Source organism: Arachis ipaensis, chromosome B5 (assembly GCF_059453495.1).
Source record: "Arachis ipaensis isolate K30076 ecotype BB chromosome B5, ASM5945349v1, whole genome shotgun sequence".
Lineage (NCBI taxonomy): Eukaryota > Viridiplantae > Streptophyta > Magnoliopsida > Fabales > Fabaceae > Arachis > Arachis ipaensis.
In genome coordinates, this window is record NC_142440.1 from 88822707 (window position 1) to 88842334 (window position 19628).

The 19628-nt window shown below is 38.2% G+C and overlaps 1 protein-coding gene across 1 annotated transcript; it reads right to left on the reverse strand.

Moving 5' to 3' along the window:
• Window positions 1–372: 372 nt before the first annotated feature.
• LOC107640740 (uncharacterized) lies at window positions 373–873 on the reverse strand. Its single transcript, XM_016344241.1, has one exon. It carries the CDS (start codon window positions 871–873, stop codon window positions 373–375), a length of 501 nt encoding a protein of 166 aa, XP_016199727.1.
• Between the last annotated feature and the right edge of the window lie 18755 nt (window positions 874–19628).

The window sequence follows — 19628 nt, forward strand, 5'->3', positions numbered from 1 at the left end:
AGCAGGCTTGCACGTGGATGCCCTTTTTTTTTCATACACATGAAGAGGGGCAATTGTAGCACAATTTGATTGTAATGCATGCTAAAAGGGTCAAAAACATCAAAAACCTCATGTAACACTCAACCTTAAGCATTTTTCACATCTTAATTCAATCAAACCATTATTAATGAACTCCTCATAAGCAATTTAACACAAAAATCAAGCAAAAATCAACCCTACTATGAACAAACTCACAAATCAAGCAATCACCAAAGGTACAAAAATTCTACAAGCTATGTGCAAAAAACTTTAAGCAAAGGTAGATCATACCATGGTGGGGTGTCTCCCACCTAGCACTTTTGTTTAACGTCCTTAAGTTGGACGGTCATGAGCTCAAATCTCTTCGCCTTCGGGTGCGTCCTCAAGAAGGAACACCTCAACCTCTTTGTTGCTTTTCATCTTTTCTCCATGGTATAGCTTGAGACGGTGACCATTCACTTTGAACATGTTGGGGCTTGAAGGGTGTCCTTGGTGGTAGACCCCATAAGGCTCCGCTTTCTCCACTCGATAAGGACCTTCCCACCTTGACCTTAACTTTTCTGGCATCAACCTCAACCTAGGGTTATAGAGGAGAACTAACTCACCAGCTCTAAACTCTCTTCTTCTTATGTTTCTATCATGCACCGCTTTCATCTTCTCCTTGTAAGGCCTTGAATTCTCATAGGCTTCCAATCGAAGTTTCTCAAGCTCCACCAACTGTAGCTTCCTTTCAACTCCAACCCCAAATCCTGTGTTTAACACTTTTACGGCCCAATAAGCTTTATGTTCTATTTCCACCGGGAGATGGCAAGCCTTCCCATAGACCAACCGGACCAGGCTCATACCAATTGGCATTTTATACGTCGTCCGGTAAGCCCAAAGCGCATCACAACCTTTTCCAATATGCGCTTGATTTCCCGATTGGAGACCTCGGCTTGGCCGTTCATTTGGGGGTGTTACGCTTTGGCTACCTTATGGATGATGCCATACTTCTTCATTAACCTTGCTATCCTTTTGTTACAAAGGTGCGAGCCTTGATCACTCACGATTGCTCGTGGTGATCCAAAGCAGCAAATAATATTATTCCGAACAAAAGAAAGCACTACATTAGCATCATTGGTTCTAGTGGGGATTGCCTCCACCCACTTGGAAACATAGTCAACAGCAAGTAGAATGTACATGAAACCATTAAAATTTGGAAAAGGCCCCATAAAGTCAATACCCCAAACATAAAAAATTTCGCAAAACAACATTGTTTGTTGGGGCATCTTACTCTTCTTAGCGATACTTCCAAACCCACTACAAGAAAAACACCCATTCAGGTACACTTGAAAAGTGTAGCCAAAAGTGAAAAAAAATGATGCCTTAGACTACGGCTACGCTTTTTGGGCTATGTGGCATGATGAAAATTGGCGAGTCAAGAATTGTTATAAGATATGCGTTGCAAGTATAGTTCTTAACCAACCAGAAATCCGCTTATCAATTTAGAAGGATGATACAAAAATTAAAATTAAAATACTGGGAGTATGAATCCCAGGTCATCTCCTAACGAGTTGCAGAAAGGTGTGCTATTTTATTAATCAGTTGTTTTCAAAAAAGGTTTGAGTTGAATAAACAGGAAATTAAATTAGAGAAATTAAATAATTTAAATAAAAGCCTTGACTGGGAGTAGATTAGTTGGAAGCCCTATTCTTGTTGAAGTACTCTCAAGATTAATTGATAATTGTATGTTGTCTTGTTTAGTTATCCCTTACTAGGTAAGGAAAAGTCAAACAAGTTGGAATGCTACTTCTATTCACAAGTTCCAACCCACTCAATTAAAAGGGATTGGTGTCAGTGACTAGAGGGCAATCCAACCATACACCCAATTACAATTTTTCTTTTGAGCATTCTAACTCAAGAGTTCCTTTCAATCAACTCCCCATCATTGGGAACTACTCGCTCATTGTGAATGTAGAACTCATAACATAGGAAAGGGAATTAAAGAAAGACATGATAAATAAAAATCAAAGAAATTAATTAAAAATAAAAGTAATTCTTGTATTAATAAATTCTAAAATAATCCAATAGTAAAATTGAGTAAATTAAAGGACATAGAAGAGTAGAGCCAAGTAAAGAAAACGAACTAGAATGACGAAGTCTTGATGAGGTAATAACTCTTCTCAATATCCCAATGCAAAAAGCAATATAAGTAAAATCCTAAGAACTATGAATGTGTAGAGAGAAAAACCTAGAGGAGGAGTAGAACTAGATCTAAAAACTAAAAATTGTGTAGAATGAATGTTGTTGTTGGTTCCTGCATGTTCTCTGGCTCTAGTCTGCTTTTCTGGGCCAAGAACTGGGTCAAAGCAAGGCCCAAAATCGCCCCCAGCGAATTCTGCAGATTATGAAGATCGTGCACGTCACTCGATCGCGTCATTCATGCGGACGCGTCATTCGGCGTTTTGCCCTGCCACGCGAACGCGTCGTCCACGCCTCCGCGTCACTTGTGCTATTCCGATCCGCGCGGTCACGTGAGCCATGCGGCCGCATCACTGCGATTTCCTCTCTTTCGCACAGTCGCGTGAGCCATGCGGCTGCGTCACTTCTCGCTGGTCATCTCCTCAATTTCTTGTGTTCCTTCCATTTTTGCAAGCTTCCTTGCCAATCTCCAACTCATTCATGCCCTATATAGCCTGAAACCCTTAACACACAGATCACGGCATCGAATGGAATAAAGGAGAAGTAAAATACATAATTAAAAGTCTCTAGGAAGCAAGTTTTCAATCATGTAATACTTTTAGGAAGGAAATATAAATGCATGCTAATTATATGAATAAGTGGGAAAAGATCATGATAAAACCACACAATTAAACACATTATAAACCATAAAATAGTGGTTTATCAACCTCCCCACACTTAAACATTAGCATGTCCTCATGCTTAGTTGAAGGAGATAAAATAAATGAGTAGGAACATGTAAAACTCATGCAATGCAATGCAACCAATATATGTGAATGCAACTATATGATTCTTGTCCACTTGATCAATAGTAAATAAGCTCTTCAAAACAATTACAAATCAAATTCCACTAAGTCAATTCTTATACAGTAAGAACAGATAAAAATGCAAGAAGGTAGCTCATGAAAGCAGGGAACGTAGAGTTTTAAGCATTGAACCCTCACTGATGATGTATGTATGCTCTAATCTCTCTAGTGTATAGGGCAATCACTCTATCCTTCTCTAATCATGCTTTCTAATTTTTTTGTTCTTCTCCTAATCAATCAACAACATTTAATATACCAATGTAAACATTATGAGGTCTTTTCAAGGTTGTAATGGGGCCAAGGTAATGGTAAGGATACATATATGGCTAAGTAAGCTTATAAACTAAATCTTTAATTAACCCAAGCTTTAACATAACCTATATATATATTCTATATAACTTTAGAATTCATACCTAGCTGCCTAGAATTTCCCTTTCACATTTCATACTCGTGTATCAACTTTTTATTTTAATTTTATCATACATGCATTGATTTTTCATTAACTTTACATTGGGTTAATTTTGTCCCCTTATTTATTTATTGAATATTTTTGGTTTTTTTGTTTTTTTGTTTTTTTTTTAACGTAGACATAAAAATAAACATAGCTTATCAATGCACATAGATTTTTAATTCTTATAGTTTTACATGAGTAGGTATCCAAATTCCCATTATATTATCATGACATATTCCCTTATTATCTTTTGTTCCCACAATTTCCCATACTTAATTAGCACACAAAATTCTATCTTAAGCTAACCAAAGATTCAATTTGGGATATATAATTGTTTTTCCGCTTAAGGCTAGTGATGTGGTAAAATATAGAACAAATGGGATTTAAAGGCTCAAAGTGGCTAACAAAGGTAATTGAAAGGGTAGGTTTGATTTGGATAAGTGAGTTTAAACAAATAATGGCCTCAATCATATGCAAACATATAAATATAATAAACATTGGACATATAGGATGAAACAAAATATAGATTACAATCATAGAGAAGTAAACACACAAGAATAAAATAATTATGGTTAAATAATGTAACCATGCATAAAGGCTCAAATCTCACAGGTTGTGTGTTTTTTAGCTTAAAAATCATGTTCCAAATACAACTTCAAGCAAATTTTAACATAAAAGTTTTAATTAAAGTTAGTGAAATTTTGTTCCCAAAATAGGGTCTTAGAGGAAAACTTATTATCTTTTCAATCAAGTAGAACATGCATGCAACTAACCTATTACTATGCAATTTATCCTATGCTACAAAAGAAAAACTAACTAAATATCGTAATTTATTGGTGTTTAGGGAAGAGAAATTACCTCCGGAAGTCAGGTACTGACCGACCTCCCGACACTTAAGGCTTTGCACCGTCCTCGGTGCCATCTATCAGAAACAAAGGTGGGCTGGTAGTAGTATCTCAACAGTCGGGACCATCATGGTTTCTTGTGCTGGTAAAGGAGGTGGAGTTCGGGGTGTCTGAGTCCTTGAATTTTCCCATAATCAGCTCCTTGAGGTATGTGAATCGGCGCTTGTTGCGACGCTCTCTTATCTTAGCTTTATGTTCCTACCGATCCAATCTTTCGAGTATCTGATGGAGCAGTTGGTCTGTTGTAGGTGCTTGTAGTGTGGAAGAAGGAATATCTTCAACTGGTTCAGTCTGATGGCTTGTGGCGGCTGGTGGAGGTCTGATGTATTTCCCGTTAGGGACATACTGATCATCCCGTGGAAGCATGGCTTTAGTGTGCCCAGCTCTGTAGGAGACTCCGGCTATTGAGATAAGATCTGAGACCAAGGCGGGAAAAGGTAAGTTGCCCGTAATTTGCACAGGTCCCATGGCATTCCGGATATGTCTCGGTAGATTCAGAGGTTAGTCTGTAAGGATGCACCAAAGTAGAACGGCCATATCCGCAGTGAAGGAGGACTCGTGAGTGCTCGGAAAGACGTAATGGGACATGATCTGTGCCCATAGGCGAGCCTCCAAGGTAAGTGCTGAAGCCGATATTCCCTTAGGGAGGGTACGATGGTATCCGTAGATCCAACGGCTGCCAGGTAGTGTGATAACTCTGAGAACGGCGTCCCAGTCAAATTGGTACATCTGGCGCTTGAGTGCGGCTTCTTGAAAGGCGTCCAATCCTTCTGGAACAGGGGGAAGACCTAGAGCTCTTTGAATGGCCTCTTCTGTAATGGGGACTTGCTTATGATGGACAAAGACAAACTGTAGGGTTGGCAGGTGGAAGTTGGTGTAGAACTCGACTACCCAAGAAAGATTGACCTGCCTCGGCTGTCTCTGTAGGAAATCCCATTGTCTTTGTGCAATTTGTGGCTCAACAAAGGTAGCAATATGGTTTGGGAGGAGAAGAAGGTATTCGTTGTTGTAACTCCTTTCTGCCAGGATGGAGAACATCTGCTCACAGTAGCGATTGGGAAATCCTCTTAGATCTTTTTGTTGAGGATTTAACCGCAGTTGAAGAGGGCTCTGCCACTAATACTCTTTTTGTTCCTCTTCTTGATGGTGGTTTGGGAGTAGCTTTCTCTTTTTCATTCTTGGTGGCCATCCTGAAAAGGGAGAAAAGAGGAAGTATGTCAAAATGTCAAGGGGTAAAGCAAGGAATATGATGGTATGGGTGGCAATCAATGCACATTAAAGATGAATGAAGTGAACACATGGTCATGACTACATGTGAAAAGTTCATCAAAGGGAATAAAGCAAGTGCGTGTTTGGGTAATTAGATGCAAGATATTTATTGGCATGCTGGCAAAGGCATGAGTAGCATAGATCAAGCATCACTCGTAACAAACCATCACGTTTGTATTGACAATTATTTTTAACAAATAAAATAAGAAAGGGGTTTTGTGAAAAAAAAGCATTTAATAGTAAAATAGAATAACGTAGAAAAATCCATAATGCCATATTGGCTTTTTCACAAACACATAGCATGCATGGTAAATAAGGTATAGAAAGTATTAAAGTGAACATGCAAGCAACCCTTTAAAAAGGAAATATGGATAATGAAAGTAAAAAGAAAAAAAAGGAAGATAACATAGAGAAAAAAAATAAGAAGAATAATAGAAAAGTAAGGGGGAAAGAAGAAAAGAAAACCTTGTTAATGGGGTGAGAGAGAGAGAGAGTAGAAAGTGAGAAAGATGGAAGAAGGGAGAAGGAAGAAATAAGGAGGGAAAACAGAAAATAGGATTTGGGGAAAAAAAGATAAGATAATTAGCAAATCAGGGAAGCTGTGCAGCGCAAGCGACGCGGTCGCGTGGGGCACGCGGTCGCGCGACTTGCACTTATACTAATTGACGCGGTCGCATCGGTCACGAGGTCGCATGACCCGTTTTATGCTACTAGTGCGAGGGCAGCCTCGCGCTCGCACAACTCTCTGTTTGAAATTTTACTTTTACCAAATATAGGGTGACGCGATCGCGTGAGTGGCCATTAGAAGGATACGACGCGGACGCGTGAGCCATGCGTCCGCGTGGGAAAAATTATGCGTTCAGCGCCAATCCAGCACCACTCTAGCACAACTTTCGGTCGTGCACCCTTTTCACGTCGAATTCCAGGGCACGCGGCCGCGTGACTGACGTGGTCGCGTGGGAGGCCAATGTTCCCACTTGACGCGGACGCGGTAGCGACGCGGTCGCGTGGGATGATTTGTGCCATGGGCACGCCTCCAGCCACGCTCTCGCGTGACTCTCTGTTCGTTTTATTATTTTCTCCAATCACTTGCGGCGCGAACGCGTCAATGAGGTGGTCGCGTCGCATGAATTTATTTATTTATTTATTTATTTAAATAAAAGTATGTAAATACAGATGCACGAAATGCACTAATAAAGAGAAGAGTTATTGAATAGGAAAACTAAGAATAAAGAAAAGAACAATCATACCATGGTGGGTTGTCTCCCACCTAGCACTTTGCTTTAACGTCCGTAAGTTGGACGCTCCACAAGCTCAGTCTTCGGCTATGTGGGGATCTTCCAAGAGGAAGATCTCGAGCTCGTTGTTTTTCTTCATCTTCTCGCCATGGTACAGCTTTAAACGTTGTCCATTAACTTTGATAAGTTCAGAGCTTGAAGGATGACTTAGGTGAAAAACTCCGTACGGTTCGGCTTTCTCTACTCTGTATGGACCTTCCCACCTTGATCTCAACTTGCCTGGCATGAGCCTCAGTCGAGATTTGTAAAAGAGGACTAAATCCCCAGGTTGGAACTCTTTTCTCTTGATGTGCTGATCATGTACAGCCTTCATCTTCTCCTTGTATAGTCTGGAGTTCTCATAAGCTTCTAGGCGAAGGCTTTTCAGTTCTTGCAGTTGCAACTTCCTTTCAGCTTCGGCTTTTTCAATTCCCATGTTGCACTCCTTTACTGCCCAAAAGGCTTTGTGCTCTACTTCAACAGGGAGATGACAAGCTTTTCCATAAACTAAGCAGAAAGGACTCATCCCAATGGGTGTTTTGTAAGTTGTTCTGTATGCCCAGAGTGCATCTTGTACCCTGGTGCTCCAGTCTCTTCTATGAGGTTTGACTATCTTCTGCAAGATACGCTTTATCTCTCTATTTGACACCTCGGCTTGCCCATTAGTCTGAGGATGGTAGGTTGTTGCAACCTTATGAATTATCCCATGCTTCTTTATTAATCCTGTTAGTCTCCTGTTACAAAAATGGGTGCCTTGATAGCTCACGATTGCTTGTGGTGATCCAAAGCCCCAAATAATGTGGTTTCTCACAAAGGAAACAGCAGTGTTAGCATCATCAGTGCGGGTAGGAATTGCTTCCACCCATTTGGAAACGTAATCCACAGCTAACAATATATAAAGATAACCATTAGAATTTGGAAATGGACCCATGAAGTCAATGCCCCAAACATCAAAAATTTCACAAAAAAGCATAATTTGTTGAGGCATCTCATCCCTCTTGGATATATTACCAAATTTTTGGCAAGGGAAACAAGATCTACAAAATTCAGCAGCGTCTCTAAAAAGAGTAGGCCACTAGAATCCACAGTCTAAGATTTTTCTAGCTGTTCTTTGAGGGCCAAAATGTCCTCCACTCTCAGATGAGTGACAGGCCTCTAAGATGGACTGGAATTCTGATTGAGGCACACACTGTCTAATTACCTGGTCAGCACCATATCTCCATAAATATGGGTCATCCCATATATAATATTTAGACTCACTTTTCAGCTTGTCTCTTTGATGCTTAGAAAGGTTTGAAGGAAAGGTACGGCTAACTAGATAATTAGCTACAGGTGCATACCAAGGGACTACCTCAGATACTGCTTGCAGGTTATCAAATGGGAAATTATCAGCTATAGGAATGGGGTCATCTTTAATGTGCTCAAGGCAACTCAAGTGGTCTGCCACTAAATTCTAGTTACCACTCCTATCCTTAATTTCTAAATCAAATTCTTGTAATAGTAGTATCCAATGTATAAGCCTTGGTTTGGACTCCTTTTTAGCTAATATATACTTTAGAGCTGCGTGGTCTGAGTACACTACTACCTTCGTACCAAGTAAATAGGCTCGGAATTTATCCAGAGCAAAAACAATAGCAAGAAGCTCTTTCTCAGTAGTAGTGTAATTGGACTGAGCGGCATCTAAAGTTTTAGACGCATAAGCAATAACAAAGGAGTCCTTACCTTCACGCTGAGCCAGTGCTGCTCCTACTGCATGGTTGGAGGCGTCGCACATTATTTCAAATGGCTGGCTCTAGTCTGGTCCTCTCACAATTGGAGCTTGAGTCAGGACGGTTTTCAGCTTATCAAACGCTTGTTTGCAATCCTCACTGAACTCGAACTCAATATCCTTCTGCAGTAGTTTGGATAAGGGAAGTGCTACCTTACTGAAGTCCTTAATGAATCTCCTATAAAAACCTGCATGGCCAAGGAACGAACGGTCTTCCCTCATAGAGGAGGGGTAAGGTAAACTAGAAATAACATCCACCTTTGCCGGATCTACCGAAATGCCAGTATTAGACACAACATGTCCTAGTACAATACCTTGTTTTACCATAAAGTGACATTTTTCAAAATTTAATACAAGGTTTATACTGACACATCTATCTAATACTCTAGATAATCCATCTAAGAAAAGGCTAAAGGAATCTCCATATACACTAAAATCATCCATAAAAACTTCCATACAGTCCTCAATAAGATCAGAGAAAAGACTCATCATGCACCTTTGGAAGGTAGCTGGTGCATTGCACAAGCCAAAGGGTATTCTCTTGTAAGCATAAGTCCCAAAAGGACATGTAAAAGTGGTCTTTTCCTGATCCTCAGGAGCTATATGTGTAACGGCCCAACTTCCAGCATGTCATGATCATACTAAAAGTTGAACATTACCAACTTGTTTCCCCAACTTAAGTAATATTTAATAAATATAAGCCTGTTCGTTGTTAACACCTCGCGAGTTTCGAGTAATTTTTTTTAAAACAATAGTAGTTTAGAGTCGCATACATAGAGTATAACAATGAAACATGAGTACACACATTCAAGGAATTGTAAAAGGTAATACATAGAATATCACACCACAATATACATCATAATGTAGAAGCAGCTCAGTTATACCAGTAAGGAATTATAACACAGCATCCTTCAGTTAGTGACTCATATAATATATACACATATATATATAAGACGTCCCGGGGCCTGGCCTGTCCAAAAGCCCCTAAGCTGGCACCCAGGCTAGGCTAACTCTATGACATGCCTATTCCCTCTGAGCATGCTAGTACAAGTGAGGGAAACACTCTAAGGTACCGTGGTTAGAATGGACGCCTCAAAAGTCTCCTCGTCTCTGATCCAAAAGCCCCTCACAGAAAACCGTTGGGTAGGTGATGATGCCTGCTCGCTGGTGCCCCATCTGGCTCATTGCTACCAGAAGAGATATCCTCGATCTCAGGGTCACGTACTATATAATTACATACACAAGGTGCTGCACATCGGATGTAATACTCGTAGCTGCGCACTGGGTCGTCGTGGATGTACGGATGATTAATCTCGTAGGGCAGGACTCCCGTGTCCATCTGAAGAGGTGTAAGGGGTAAGAACTGGGGAGTTCTTAGTAAGGTCGGGGTTCATAGTTAAGTCCATTTATAATGTCCGTTTGCAAGTTTCTAAATCCTTTGAAAATTGATGGTTTAACAATCAAATATTCAAAACCTTTTCAAAAGAAATCAGTTAATTAACCATAAATCCAAACTTCTTTTCCAGATATAAGAATCTGAAAAGTTTCCTAATGGTATGAATGACCAACTTGTCCCAAGCATAGGTTCATTTAAGTCTATGCTGTAAGAGTTTGATTTTTCATACTTTACTAGACTATAAACATAAAAGAAGTTACCTACGCGGTATAAATGATCATCTTGTTCCAAGCATAGGTTCATTAAGTCTATGCCGAATCAGTCAGATACTTTATACAAAGCTAGACCTCAAACAAACCAACCACAGCCTTAGGCCCAAACAACTCAATCAACATCCAATCACCACAATCCAAACAATTAGTTACAAACACAAGTAATGAGGTTCAAACACAATCAAGAGCAGTTACGTCAAGTATAGCAGTTAGCAATTAAACAGAGTTGTTCACATAGGCAAACCAATTAAAATATGCACAAACAAGTATGATGCATGTCTGATCCTACTGCAGGTAATGAGCTCATTTGTCAGTTTCGACCCGCACCCGACGCAATTCGACCCTCCAGGTCAGATAAGGCCTTCCCAGAACTTAATCCCAGATTAAGTACCGCATACCCTCTACCAAGTACTCTCAACTTGCAGGGCTGGTATTTGCTCAAATCTCAATATACCACAGGTATGCGAGTCAGGCCTCTACCAAGAATTCAGCTTGCAGGGCTGGTACATCTCTACCGCAGCCTGTCTGGGAAGCAACATCACAATATGGGCATAAATCAAGCATCACAACATAAATCAAGCATCACAACATAAATCAATCTTGGTTACATCTCTACCATACTTTTCATCACTTAGCAATCATCTTCATTATCTTTCCACAATCATAAATCAAGCATCACAACATCACAGTGAGCTCATTTTACAATTTTCTGCTTACTCTGTAAGGTCAAGCACACTGCTATATAGCTTTTAATTCCTTTTCTTTCCAACATGTATGAAAGTTTCTAAAACCTTTTTCATTACCATACATACCTCAATACTTTCTCTTGAACTCTTCCTTAGGTGTTTAATAAAGAGAATTAAGGAATTCTGGACTCAAAACTGCCTTCTTGAGGCTTTTAGGAAAAACTGTCTTTTTATCAATATTTTATTATTAATAATAAAATAATATTATTAATAAAATAATATTAACAATAAAATAATATTTTAATATTTTAATATTAAAATAATAATATTTTATTCAACATTCAAAAATTGCATATTGATCATTGAACTTTTTCGAAATTGCATTTTGACCCCTTAACTTTTAATATTTGCACTTTGGCCCCTCAACTTTCTATTAATTAACTTTCAACCCCAAACTTTTTAATAATTGCATTTTGACCACAAAATTATCAAAATAAACGTTTTCACATTGATGACAAGTAATCTTAGCCTAGTTTCACTAGCCTTTTTCTTTTGTTTTCAATTGAATTATGCACTTTCTTGAGCTACAAGTAAGCTAATTTGGGTAAATTCTCATGCTTCCTTTGATTGAATCGACCATGTATGAATTCATGCTATTTCATGAGGTTTTATGCTATAATTGTCACATATTATGATAAAATGAATATCTCATGATTTTAAGCATAGCTTTGATGTGTTTGGTTGATTAATGATAGGTGAAGAAAGCTTGGAGAAAGGTTGAAGCAAGAAGGAATGGCTAGGAGTAAAGAGAGGACAATGGAATAAGTGAAAATGAACCAGGAAGCAAAATGTTGGACCAAAAGTTAGCCTCAAACTTTTGCACAAACTTTTGGGTGAAAAGTTAGCCCCAACGTTAGCCCCTAACTTTTGGGCTAACGTTGGCACATGAAAGTTACTCCCTGGGCACCAAAAGTTTGCGCCAACGTTAGCCCCTAACTTTGTGGCTAACGTTGGCATGAGAAAAACACTCCCTGGGCACCAAAAGTTTGCGCCAACGTTAGCCCCTAACTTTTGGGCTAACGTTGGCATGAGAAAAACACCCCCTGGCCACCAAAAGTTTGCGCCACCGTTAGCCTCTAACTTTTGGGCTAACGTTGGCACATGAAAAACACAAAGGGGAAGCAAAAGTTTGCGCCAACGTTAGCCCCTAACTTTTGGGCTAACGTTGGCGCCATAAGTGCACTAAGGAAGGCCAACGTTGGAGCAAAAGTTAGACCCCTAACTTTTGCACCAACGTGGGTATCAGCAAAACATGGGGGCTGATATGAAAAGTTGGACCAAAAGTTTGCCTCAAACTTTTGCTCAAACTTTTACTCAAACTTTTGCAAAACTCCAACCCGGTTCACTTGGTTCACTTTGGTTCCTCTCCAGACTCCAAGAGCAATCAACCAATGCCTCTCTCAACCCAATTCCACCAAGAGCAAAGGCCCAACTCAAGGCTTGAAGATCATTTGAAGAAAGTGTATAAATAGGATAAAATTCAAGTTCTTAGGGAGCTTTCCTTTTTGGAGTTTTCATAATAGTTTTCGGAGAGCTTTGGATATTGAGTGATCTTTAATTTCTTAGTTTCGGGGAAGGAGAATTCCACTCTCTTCCTCTTAGTTTTATTGCTTTCAATTTCAATTGAAATTGTCTTGGATCTTGGGTTGGAGAATTGAAGGAATTCTGTTTCAATCTCATCCAAAGATCTCTCTGTTTCTTCTACTGCTTATTGAATTTAATTTCTGTTAATTGTTCTTCATCTACTTTCTTTGCAATTTACAATTCCTTTGCAATTGTTCTTGTTGGATCTAGGAAGGCATTGAGATCTAGACTTGGTTATCTAGTCTCTACGGTCCTGAGATCCGGATTCCCCATTTCCCATTCCCTGTTTACTGTTTTCATGCTTATTTACAATTCTGTTTTTAGATCCTGTTCAATCCAAGTGTTCTTTTACTTCTCTGTTGGTTGCAATTTACTTTCCCTCGTTTAATTTCTGCAAATCCAACTCCCAATTCCCTTTACAATTCAAGCTATTTACATTTCTTGCACTTTAAGATTCTGCAATTTACATTTCTTGCGTTCTAAGTTTCTGCCATTTAATTTCTTGTTCTTTAAGATTCAGCATTTAAATTCCTGTTCTCTTTAATTTCATGTCAATTACCCATTCCCTTTACTTTCCATGCAATTTAAATTCTGCAAATCACAAATCACTCAACCAAATCTTGATTCGCTCTACTAAATCAACCACTAAACTAAAATTGCTCAATCCTTCAATCCCTGTGGGATCGACCTCACTCCCGTGAGTTATTATTACTTGATGCGACCCGGTGCACTTGCCGGTTAGTTTTGGGTGTTTTGGAGAAATTCGTTTTCTCGCTAAAATATCCCATCAAATTTTTGGCGCCGTTGCTGGGGATTGACTAGATTGACAATGATTAAGTGAGGTGGCAGTTTAGATCAAGCACTTTTTCTTTAATTTTTGACTAACCCACTAACTGTTTGAAGTTTTGTCTCAACTGACTATACTTAATTTGCAAAAGTATCACTGTGTGTTCCGTTGTTGATTTATATGTCATAGGGAAGAAGAGCAGCCAAAAGGAAGGATATCATCGAAGAAGGAGTTTCTGAGAAAGAAGAACATCACAACATGAAGCCACAACTCATTACACTAATAGAGAACAATTGTTCCTATGGTGGAAATTCCTTGGAGGACCCTAAACAGCACCTATCCATTTTTCTGAAAACTTGTGGGGCTGTCAATCTCAATGGTGTAGACCATGATACCATTAAGCTCTTGTTATTCCCCTTCTCACTGAAGGATGAAGCGGCACAATGGCTTGAGACCTTTCCCCAAGGAAGTATAACTAGTTGGGATGAATTGGTTGCCAAGTTTCTAGCCAAATTCTCCTCACCCCAACAACACATCAAGATGAAAGAAGGAGTACATCCATTCATACAAAGAGAGGAAGAACCACTGTTCAAAGCATGGGAGAGATACAAGAAAGCAAATGATAAGGTGGATTTTCAAGTGTTCTATGAAGGATTAACCTCAGAAACAAGAAGAGCAGTAGATTACTTCTCAAATGGCCTACTCAAGGCAACAGCAACCATCCAAGGAACTGCAGAGTTCAATGACAAAAGAGCCAATAACCAACACTCATTTGAGACACCACGGAATGCAATTTCAGAAAAGGAAGTAATGAATCTTGAAGGAGTGAGAGCAATCATGAATCAAAACAAACAGCTATACCAGCAAACTCAGCAGCAAACTTTTGGTGGCCAGGGGGTGTTTTTCTCATGCCAACGTTAGCCCAAAAGTTAGGGGCTAACGTTGGCGCAAACTTTTGGTGCCCAGGGAGTGTTTTTCTCATGCCAACGTTAGCCACAAAGTTAGGGGCTAACGTTGGCGCAAACTTTTGGTGCCCAGGGAGTAACTTTCATGTGCCAACGTTAGCCCAAAAGTTAAGGGCTAACGTTGGGGCTAACTTTTCACCCAAAAGTTTGTGCAAAAGTTTGAGGCTAACTTTTGGTCCAACTTTTTGCTTCCTGGTTCATTTTCACTTATTCCATTGTCCTCTCTTTACTCCTAGCCATTCCTTCTTGCTTCAACCTTTCTCCAAGCTTTCTTCACCTATCATTAATCAACCAAACACATCAAAGCTATGCTTAAAATCATGAGATATTCATTTTATCATAATATGTGACAATTATAGCATAAAACCTCATGAAATAGCATGAATTCATACATGGTCGATTCAATCAAAGGAAGCATGAGAATTTACCCAAATTAGCTTACTCGTAGCTCAAGAAAGTGCATAATTCAATTGAAAACAAAAGAAAAAGACTAGTGAAACTAGGCTAAGATGACTTGTCATCATTGAGACTGAGCGGTTAAAGTTGAGGTCCAAAGCAAAAAAAAAGAGTGTGCTTAAGAACCCTGGACACCTCTAATTAGGGACTTTAGCAAAGCTGAGTCACAATCTGAAAAAGTTCACCCAGTTATGTGTCTGTGGCATTTATGTATCTGGTGGTAATACTGGAAAACAAAGTGCTTAGGGCCACGACCAAGACTCATAAAGTAGTTGTGTTCAAGAATCAACATACTGAACTAGGAGAATCAATAACACTATCTAAATTCTAAGTTCTTATAGATGCCAATCATTTTGAACTTCAAATGATAAAGTGAGATGCCAAAACTGTTCAGAGGGAAAAAGCTACTAGCCCCGCTCATCTAAATTGGAGCTAAGTTTCATTGATATTTCAGAATTTATAGTATATTCTTTTCTTTTTATCCTATTTGATTTTCAGTTGCTTGGGGACAAGCAACAATTTAAGTTTGGTGTTGTGATGAGCGGATAATTTATACGCTTTTTGGCATTGTTTTTACATAATTTTTAGTATGATTTAGTTAGTTTTTAAATAAAAATCACATTTCTGGACTTCACTATGAATTTGTGTGTTTTTCTATGATTTTAGGTAATTTCTGGCAGAAACTGAGGGACTTGAGCAAAAGTCTGATTCAGAGGCTGAAGAAGAACTGCAGATGCTGTTGGATTCTGACCTCCCTACACTCAAAATGGATTTTCTGGAGCTACAGAAACCCAATTGGTGCGCTCTCAACTGTGTTGGAAAATAGACATCCAGTGCTTTCTAGAAATATATAATAGTCCATACTTTTCCCGAGTTTTAACGACGGAAACTGGCGTTCAAACGCCAACTTCCTGCCCTATTCTGGAGTTAAACACCAAAAACAGGTTGCAAATCAGAGTTAAACGCCAGAAACAGGCTACAACCTGATGTTTAACTCCAAAAAAAGTCTCTACACATGAAAGCTCAATGCTCAGCCCAAGCACACACCAAGTGGGCCCGGAAGTGGATTTCTGTATCATTTACTCATCTCTGTAAACCTTAGTAACTAGTTTAGTATAAATAGGACTTTTTACTATTAAATTTAAATCTTTGGTAAATCTATCGATCTTTGGACGTTTAGTTGTTAGACCTTTGAGGCTGGCCATTCGGCCATGCTTAGACTATTTTCACTTATGTATTTTCAACGGTGGAGTTTCTACACCCCATAGATTAAGGTGTGGAGCTCTGCTGTTCCTCATGAATTAATGAAAAGTACTATTGTTTTTTTATTCAACTCAAGCCTATTTCTTCTTTAAGATATTCATTCGCAGACAAGAACATGATGAATGTGATGATTATGTAATGCTCATTACCATTCTCACCTATGAACGCGTGCCTGACAACCACTACCGTTTTACATGAAACCAAGCTTGAATGTGTATCTCTTGGATTTCTAATCTAAGATTAAAACCTTCGTGGTATAGGCTAGAATTATTGGCAGCCATTCTTGAGATCTGGAAAGTCTAAATCTTATCTGTGGTATTCCGAGTAGGATCTGGGAAGGGATGACTGTGACGAGCTTCAAACTCACAAGTGCTGGGCGTAGTGACAAACGCAAAAGGATCAACGGATCCTATTCCAGCATGAGTGAGAACCGACAGATGATTAGCCGTCCGGTGACAACGCACTTGGACCATTTTCACTGAGAGGACGGACGGTAGCCATTGACAACGGTGATCCCCCAACATACAGCTTGCCATGGAAAGGAGTATGAATGATTGGATGAAGGCAATAGGAAAGCAGAGATTCAGAAGGAACAAAACATCTCCATACGCTTATCTTAAATTCTTACCAATGAAGTGCATAAGTACCTCTATCTTATTTTATATTTTATTTATATTTTAATTATCAAAATCCCATAACCATTTGAATCCGCCTGACTGAGATTTACAAGGATGACCATAGCTTGCTTCAAGCCGACAATCTCCGTGGGATCGACCCTTACTCACGTAAGGTTTATTACTTGGGCGACCCAGTGCCCTTGCTGGTTAGTTGTGTGAAGTTGTGAAGAAGAATTGAGATTATGATAGTGCGTACCAAGTTTTTGGTGCCATTGAGATCACAATTTCGTGCACCAAGTTTTTGGCACCGTTACTGGGGATTGTTCGAGTTTGGACAACTGACGGTTCATTTTATTGCTCAGATTAGGTTATTTTATTTTATTTTATTTTTAAGCTTTTTATTTTCGAAAAATACAAAAAAAATAAATTATTCTATGGCTTCAGAATTTTTAAGAATGAATTCTAGAGTTTCATGATGATCTGTTGAAGTCTTGCTGGCTGTGAAGCCATGTCTAATCTTTTGAACCGAGGTTTCAACTCATCATCACAAGAGCTTTTTGATTCTCATCAATTCAGCTGTTGTATGCCTGATTTGTATGCTAAAGCTTGGCTGGCCATTGGCCATGTCTAGTGTTTTGGACCGAAGCTTTCACTGAAAGCTTGGCTGGCTAGTAAGCCATGTCTAATTCCTGGACCGGAGTTTTAGACTAACATTGCATGATTCCTGGAATTCTCATAAGAAATTTTGAAATCCTTATTTTTATTTTACCAATTAATTTTCGAAAAATACCAAAAAAATTAATAAAATCATAAAAACAAAAAATTTGATGTTTCTTGTTTGAGTCTAGTGTCAATTGCATCTTTTTAATTTTTCTTTAAATTTTTGAAGAACACCTACATGAAACTGTTCTTCATGATCTTCAAGTTGTTCTTGATGATCTTCTTTGTTTGATCTTTGCAATTTTATGTTTTGTGTCTTTCCTTGTTTTTCATATGCATTTTCAAGTTATTAGTGTCTCAACATTAAAAATTTCTAAGTTTGGTGTCTTGCATGTCTTTCTTTTCTTAAAATTTTTTAAAAATAAGTTCTTGGTGTTCATCTTGACATTCAAAGTGTTATTGGTGTTCATCTTGACATTCAAAGTGTTATTGGTGTTCATCTTGACATTCAAAGTATTCTTGCATGCATATTTTTTATTTTGATCTTAAATTTTCATGTTTTGAGTCATTTTGATATTTTTCTCTCTCCTCATTAAAAATTCAAAAATCAAAAAAATATCTTTTCCTTATTTACAAATAAATTTCGAAAATTTTGTTTGACTTAGTCAAAAATTTTTAAAATTTAGTTGTTTCTTATGAGTCAAGTCAAATTTTCAATTTAAAAATACTATCTTTTCAAAACCTTTTCAAAAATCAAATCTTTCTCATCTTTTTTTTATTAATATTTTCGAAAACTTTTTAAAAAAATGATTTTCAAAATCTTTACTAACAATTAATGTGATTGATTCAAAACTTTTAATGTTTGTTACTTGCCTATTAAGAAAGGTTCAATCTTTAAATTTTAGAATCATATCTTTTAGTTTCTTGTTAGTCAAGTAATCAACTTCAATTTTCAAAATCAAATCTTTTTAAATTTCTTTTTCAAATCTCTTTCAAATATAAATTTCAAATCACATCTTTTTCAAAATCAACTTCAAAATCTTTTCCAACTTCTTATCTTTTCAAAATTGATTTTCAAATCTTTTCCAATTAATCTCATCTTTTTGTTTGATTCTTATCTTTTTCAAAACTACCTAACTAATTTTCTCTCTCTAATTTTCGAAAACTCCTCACCTTTTTTTTTCAAAATTCTTTTTAATTAACTAATTGTTTTAAATTTTAATTTTAATTTTATTTCTCTTTTTAATTTTCGAATTCTAACTAATAATTAAGATAAAAACAAAAATATTTTTCCTTCTCTTTTTATTTAATTTTCGAATTCTTCCCCCTCTTCTTCACTGTGTTCGAATTTTTCTCTTCTTCTTCTTCTATTCTTCTCTTCTTCTACTCACATAAAGGAATCTCTATACTGTAACATAGAGGATTCCTCTTCTTTTTTGTTCTCTTCTTTTTCATATGAGCAGGAACAGGGATAAAGACATTCTTATTGAAGCTGATCCTGAACCTGAAAGGACTCTTAAGAGGAAACTAAGAGAAGCTAAAGCACAACCCTCTGGAGAGTACCTGACAGAAATTTTCGAAAAAGAAGGAGACATGGCCGAACCCAACAACAACAATGCAAGGAAGGTGCTTGGTGACTTCACTACACCAACTTCCAATTTTTATGGAAGAAGCATCTCAATTCCTGCCATTGGAGCAAACAATTTTGAGCTTAAGCCTCAATTAGTTTCTCTAATGCAACAGAATTGCAAGTTTCATGGACTTCCAATGGAAGATCCTCATAAGTTTTTCGCTGAATTTTTGCAAATCTGTGACACTGTCAAGACCAATGGAGTTGATCCCGAGGTCTACAGGCTTATGCTTTTCCCTTTTGCTATAAGAGACAGAGCTAGAACTTGGTTGGATTCATAACCTAAGGATAGCCTGAACTCTTGGGATAAGCTGGTCAGTGATTTTCTGGCCAAATTCTTTCCACCTCAAAAGATGAGCAAGCTTAGAGTGGAAATCCAAACCTTCAGACAGAAGGAAGGAGAATCCCTCTAGGAAGCTTGGGAAAAATATAACCAACTGATCAAAAGGTGTCCTACTGACATGCTTCCATAATGGAGCATCATATGTATATTCTATGATGGTCTGTCTGAGTTGTCAAAAATGTCATTGGACCATTC